The 7500-nt window shown below is 36.0% G+C and overlaps 1 protein-coding gene across 1 annotated transcript in view; it reads left to right on the forward strand.

Annotated features, from left to right (window-relative positions):
• The window catches only part of LOC113814610 (carbonic anhydrase-related protein 10), a 138098-nt gene extending 134708 nt beyond the window's left edge, over positions 1 to 3390 (forward strand). The window contains exons 8-9 of the mRNA XM_070140462.1: positions 172 to 346; positions 2151 to 3390. Of these exons, the coding sequence (XP_069996563.1) occupies positions 172 to 346; positions 2151 to 2167 (192 nt within the window). The 3' untranslated portion in view covers positions 2168 to 3390. The remainder of the gene's footprint in view (positions 1 to 171; positions 347 to 2150) is intronic.
• The last annotated feature ends 4110 nt before the right edge of the window (positions 3391 to 7500 follow it).

Consider the following 7500-nt stretch of genomic DNA (forward strand, 5'->3'; position numbering starts at 1 on the left):
GGGAGAAGAAGGAGAGAGGAGGAGGAGGAGAGAGGAGAGAGAGAGAAGGGTGGGATGAGTGAAAGGGAGAGACAACATACACAAAAGCGAACAGCGCGTGACCCATTTCTCACGCAGAATTTGTTGCTCACTCGATCAAAACAACTAACCACCCCATTCTTTGCCCGACAGCTCCACGGCCTGCGCCAGATACACCAGGGCAGCAAGGACATGCCAAAGGGCAAAATGCTGAATAACTACCGACCTACTCAGCAGCTGTATCATCGGCCGCTGCGAACGAACATTGACTTCACCAACAGCAGGCAGCTGCACTGTCCCTCCATGGCCCCGCAGATGTATTATACAGGTGAGTCCGCCTTGTCTGTGCTTCTTGGGCGCGGTGCTGTGGGAAATAAAGCAACATCTGGCATCTTAGGGAGAAAACAAGCTTTTGGGTTGATTTTCTTTGCTTAATCATCTATTATTCCCAGAGATATTGCGCAATAATTTGTCTTTCTTAATCTAACCATTATTTCGTAATATGCTGTTGTTATTATACATGTGGTATAATAACATGTTATCATCACAAAGACCATCACTGTCAGCAGCGTTTTGACTATCATTGCTATGATCATTATTACCATTATCTTCTTTATCATCGCCATTGTCATCAATATCTTCATCATTATCACTATCAGTGTTTCTGCAACCATCACTATCATTCTCATCAGCCTCATTATCGTTATCATTATCATCATTACCATCAGCAGTAATAGTACTCGTAGCAGAAGATAAGGATAAGGCCGCTGCAGAGGTAGTGTGTTTATCCTTATTGTTAACAGTATCTTTTTTTATTATAGTTATTATTATTATCAATACTATTATCATCGTATTATCATCATTATCATTATTGCCATTATCATTGTTATTATTACTATTATTTTTTTTATCAGTGTTATTATTATCATCAATGTTATCATTAGTTTTATCATTATTATCATTATTATTATCATTATTTCCATCATCATCGTTATCATTAACTGTTATAATCCTTGTTACTATTATCATTATTAACATTATTATTACTATCCTTATTATTATCATTATTCTTACTATTATTACTATCATTATTATTACTATTATTATCATTATCATTTTTATTATCATCGTTGTTGTTGCTCTTGTTCTGGTTCTTGTTATCATTATCATGATTTTTAGTAGTAGTATTAATGTTATTATCCTTTTAATTATTGTTATCATCATTATCATTATTGTTATCATTATTAGTATTACTGTAATTGTTATTGCTATTATTTTGATACTATTACTATTATTATTATCCTTATCATTATTGTTACCATTATTATTATTATTATTGTTAATATTATCATATTTATTATCATTATCATTCTTATTATTATGGTTATTATTATCAATATCATTATCATTATTGTTATTATCATCATTATTATTGTTATAGTTATTGTTATTATTATTATAATAACAATACTATTATCATTATTATTACTACAATTATTTTGTTATTATCGTTATGATTATCATTATTGTTTTTATTATTATTACTATCATTATCATTATTATCATTGCTATCATTATTATCATCGTAGTTGTTCTTATCAATACCTCTACCTATGAGATTATGTAGCGTTGGTAAGTTTGTTGGTAGTTGGATAGAGGTATAACTAAATAAGTTATGAAGGTTTTTTACTAAACTTAGATGCCATTAGATTTAAGTGGTGATTCGGATCCAGGAAATGTTTAAAAGATTCGTTAGCGTTGCAAGATAGTGAACACGGACATCACCAGCGTACTTGAGAAAGAGTTAATTATAATGTAAAAATTCTTCAAATGTGAATAGTCTTATTACATCAGTGTATGCGCTCTCTGAGTGCTAGTTAGAGTAGTTATTATTACTATCATAGACATATTTATTATCATTGTTGTTGTAATCATCATCCGCTGTTATTGGTGTTATGAATATCTTTACTATTGTTATTATTATGTTATGATCCTTTTCCCATACTTTTTATTACACTAGTATTATTGTCATTGATATCACATTCTCACGATTAACATAACTGTTACTATTACCATCATCACCCTTATCATTCTTAGAACTCCCTAACATACACGAAACTCTCTTGTTGCAGCCAACACGTGGAGGTAATGACACACCATTTGTAGTCAACAGCAGAAGGTTGTTGTGGTTGAACAGCCAAGAGGCTATCAATTAGCAGCAACGCATCGAGGTAGCTGACACTTCAGCAGTATTCAGGAACAAGGAACGGGTCCTGATACTTCGACAGTTAGGGGCAAATAGGAGCTCCTGACAGTTCAGCTGTAGTCAGGAACAAGGATACATTCCTGACGTTTCAGCAGTAGTCAGGGACAGGCAGTATTCCCTGACACTTTAGGAAGTAGTCAGAGCAAGAAGTCAGGAACAAGATGGACTGTTTCTTCACCAAAGCATAGAGTGGACAGTTTGGCTGTGCTTGTTCGACTGCTTCATTAGTGACGCTCGCAAGTGGAACTCTTTCGTTACATAGCCCAGTGAGGACGCTAAGCTATGGAAAACAAGTCTAGTGATATTACAGTGGAACACGTGCTGTCGTCACAGTAGCGTTGTGGATATTCGCCAAAAGATTGTGCGCCGCAGACCGATTTAGTATTGTGCATGGTGTACAAACGGTGCAATGAACAAAGGGGGATCTCCTGCAATTTGTGTGCGATCTGCTACTCGCTATCACACTCGCCCTTTACCTCTCCATCACCTTTTTCGACGTTCACAAAAACAACATAACATCCACCACCATCATGACGCGCTGAAAACTTTAAACTTTAAATACACAATATCACTCCCTGCACCGTGTTATACAGTCCCCTCCTCTGCACAGGTATCATCATCGTTCACAGCACAACTTCAGCATCATGACGTCTCCTTTACATAACGTTTCCATTCTCCGCTTTATGTTCATCTAATTCCTACATTTCCTTTTCTGAAAAAGGCTCGGAATCGTGATGATAACCACACTGTTATCATCACGGTACTCTGTGCATAGCCATGAGCTTTCCCTTCCGCCATATCCAGTGGCATTAAACGTCACGTGTTTTTCCTGTCAAAAACGTTTGTCCGTGATATTGGGTGTCCCTCACAACGACATCTAATCAGACTTGGAATAAAATATGAAATGCAATCGAAATGCTAAATGATTACATTTCTCTCTCTCTTTTTCTATCGAACTATCTATCTATCTTTCTGTCTATCATTCTATCTATGCGTTTACCTATCTATCGCTATATCTCTCTTCTCTCTCTACCCCACCCTGTCGCCCGCTCTCTCTCTCTATCAATCTATCTATATATCTATCTATCTATCTTTATCTCTCTATCTATCTATCTTTCTATTTCTCTCCTCTCCCTCTTTCTTTCTCTCCCCTCTCTCTCCTACCCTGTCGCCCACTCTCTCTCTCTCTCTCTCTCTCTCTCTCTCTCTCTCTCTCTCTCTCTCTATCTATCTATCTATCTATCTATCTATCTATCTATCTATCTATCTATCTATCTATCTTTCTTTAGATCTGTCTATATAGCTATCTATCGCTATCTCTCTTTCTTTCTTTCTCTCTCTTACTCTCCCCCTCTCTCCTTTTCTGTCTATCTATTTATATATCTATCTTTCTATCTATGTGTTAACATATCTATCGCTATTTCTCTCTTCTCTCTCTCCCACCCTGTCGCCCGCTTTCTCTCTCTTTCTTTTTTTCTCTCCTCTCTCTCTCTCTTTCTTTCCTTCTTCCTCTCTCCTCTCTCTCCCTTTCTCTCTATCTCTCTTTTCTTTCTCTCCCCTCTCTCTCCCACCCTGCTGCCCATTCTCTCTCACTCTCTCTTTCTATCTATCTATCTATCTATCTATCTTTAGATGTATCTATATACCTATCTATCACTATCTCTCTCTCTCTTTCTTTCTTTCTCTCTCTCTCTTTCTCTCTCTCTCCCTCTCTCCCTCTCTCCCTCTCTCCCTCTCTCTCTCTCTCTCTCTCTCTCTATCTATATACCTATCTATCGCTGTCTCTCTCTTCTCTCTTTCTTTCTTTCTACCACACTCCCCCCCCTCTCTCTCTCTCTTTATCTTCCTCTCTATCTCACACATTTCCCATCCCTCATCCCCTCATGTCAAATCCCATCTACCCCTTCATAGTCCGTCCTTCTATGATCTGCCGAGTTCCTCTTTCCTCCTCACTCCCTTTTCTTCTTATTTCTCTATGCATATCACTTCTTTTACCTCATATCGCATCATTTACTGCCATTCTAGTCATACTTTACGTCTTTCTCATATCCTTTTCATATCGAACTCATGGCCTCTTCACGCCCTTCTCATATCCCTCACATATCCTCTTCACGCCCTTCTCATATCACGCCCTTCTCATATCCTCCTCACGCCCTTCTCATATCCTCCTCACGCCCTTCTCATATCCTCCTCACGCCCTTCTCATATCCTCCTCACGCCCTTCTCATATCCTTCTCATGGTCTCCTCTTGCCCTGTGCCCCACGACCCACGCCCCCAAGGCACTGAGAGAGGCACCGTGGCCATGAGCTTACGGAGAGCGCGCGCAGAAGCAGCAGTTCGTCGGCAAAAGCCTTGTTTCCGTTACTTTCATAGAGTAATGCCAGTGTTGCAATATTTTGTCTGTTCGCTCACATTTTCAACGTTTTCTCTAACGAATGCAATCTATACGCTGCACGGAGGATCAAAGCTTGCAATTTTCGAATCAGGAAAAAATGGGGAAAAATTGGTGTGTATTCTGTAACCCTAACGTTTCCCTGGATCAACGCAAATCAGTCAGCATATGCGTTATGCAAGTGTAGGGGAAGCATTATAAAAGTGCGACCTTCCTACTCTCCAAAATGTCGAAAACTGTGAAAATTCCCCCCCTCCCCTGCCAAAAAATATACGTTTTTTTTCAGAGACGGAGTTTGAAGACCCGGCTGTTACAAACCTGGCCAAGGTGAGAGCGCGCGCAATACACTATGTGTACTGTGTATTATGTTGTGGTAACATACTGCTAGTTACCGCATATTATGTAACATGCTATTGGGAGAAATATTTGTTTGATGCTTGCACCTTCATGTTCCATCTCCGAGATCAGCATTTCCCGCTAAAAGAGCTTTGCCTCGTCCTTCTGCACAAGCGGTTTGTGTGTGTGTGTGTGTGTGTGTGTGTGTGTGTGTGTGTGTGTGTGTGTGTGTGTGTGTGTGTGTGTGTGTGTGTGTGTGTGTGTGTGTGTGTTTCTGTTTGTGTGTGTGCGTGTGTGTAAGCGTGTATGGGTACGTGCGTGTGTGTTTATATAAGCATATGTATTTTTGCTTGAAACAGAGAGAGAGAGAGAGAGAGACGTACAGACAAGCAGACAGACAGACAGGCAAACACCCAGTGACAAACCGTGAAAAAGAGGATAAAAAAGAGAAACAAGAGAGAGAGAGAGAGAGGCTGAAGTGTATGAGTTCATGTACGTATGATTCTATATTGTTTGTACCGAGGGGTCAATGAGCAACAGTACGTCAATCACAGCATCACGTGACGAGGTAGCCAGCCGTAATCTTTCCCATAAGAGGGGAAAACAAAGAGCTTTTTATTGATATCTGTTTTTAGACACGTGAGGTAGCGAAAGGCAAGGAAAAGAGTAAGAGTTTTGTTGGGTTGATAGACATCTTGAAGTTAGAAGAAAAGAATTCTTTTCTATTAGAGTATCATAAAGAGAGGACACCCTACATAAAACGACTTATTTTTGACGATAAACACATAGCTTCTTGAGCAACAGAGGTGTGTCTTAGGTACTTGAAATATGTGATATCATCCAAATACATTACCTTATAATCATTGTGTACTGAGCAAAATTGACTGGACCTTTTTGCCATAGCATTGGCAGTTTCAGACCCAAGAATCACAGAGTTATAAAGTATGTGTGTATGGACGTGGATATGCTTGTATGTGTGTAAGCAAGTGTTTCTGTGTTTGAATGTATCCGGACAGTGTGCTTTTGTTTGTTTAATTGTATATGGTTCCGAGTGTAATGTATGTAAATATGTGTATATATACACACGTGCTTATGTATGTTTCTTAGTTTCCGTCTTTCTTTTAATCATTTCATAGTTCATAATATTTTGAGATACTTTTCATTGACTAATATATTCAGAAAAAAAATTGTCAATATAGATGTATTGAGAATCAAAAGGTTCAAAGTGAGCAATAAATGTGTAAATCTGTCATGCTGTAAAAATAAATGTTTCGTGAACTTATTTTCATATTTCATTTGATCCTCAATGTTTTTGTTTTGTCCAGGACAAGAAAATAACCCGCCGAACAAACATATATACAAAAGTTATGGGAAATAAGAATACACATATTACCATATATAGCCATATAGATTTGAAAGAAATAGCAACTAATAATAATGATGGCAGAAGTTTGACTTATTAAGTAATGATGACAACAATGGCAGTTATTATATTAGCGCTAATGATGACAATGAAAATGTTATTGGTATGCGATTCTGGCAATAATGATGTTAATGAAAATAGTAACAATGGTGATAATGATAATTAATAACAATGATAATAATGATAATATTAACAATAATGGTGATGATGATTATAATGATAACAATAATAATAAAGATGATAAAGATAATAATCATAATGGTAATAATGATAATGCTAACAATGATAATAACAATCGTAATCAAAATAACAATAATAATAATAATAATAATAATAATAATAATAGTATTAGCAATGATGAGGATGATATTGATGATGATGATAACAATAATATTGATAATGATAATAATAAGGATAATGATGATAATAGTAGTGGTAGTAATCATGATAATAATGATAATAAGAAGAACGAAAAGAAGAGTAATAGTATAAATGATAGTAAAAACTATTATTATAAGAATGATAAGGATAACAATAATCATAATAAAAGAAACACTGATATTGATAATACTTCTAATACCATTACAAATACTAGCGCCAACGAGAGGGGGAAAATGATTGCAGTTTGTTAAGTTCATACAGTAATTGTAATAATAACGATTGTAATGAATTTAGTAACAACACTAATGAAAACAGGAATGATAATAATCACGATAATAATGACAATGACATGATAGTAATAATGGTAATAATAATGATAAGAACAATTATAATATAACTAATACTGATGATAATAATAACAATATTAACAATAATAATAATAATACTATTAATAATAATAATAGTATTAGCAATGATGAGGATGATATTGATGATGATGATAACAATAATATTGATAATGATAATAATAAGGATAATGATGATAATAGTAGTGGTAGTAATCATGATAATAATGATAATAAGAAGAACGAAAAGAAGAGTTATAGTATAAATGATAGTAAAAACTATTATTACAAGAATGATAAGGATAATGGTGATGATAATGATAACAGTAATTGTAATAA

Source organism: Penaeus vannamei, chromosome 27 (genome assembly GCF_042767895.1).
Source record: "Penaeus vannamei isolate JL-2024 chromosome 27, ASM4276789v1, whole genome shotgun sequence".
Lineage (NCBI taxonomy): Eukaryota > Metazoa > Arthropoda > Malacostraca > Decapoda > Penaeidae > Penaeus > Penaeus vannamei.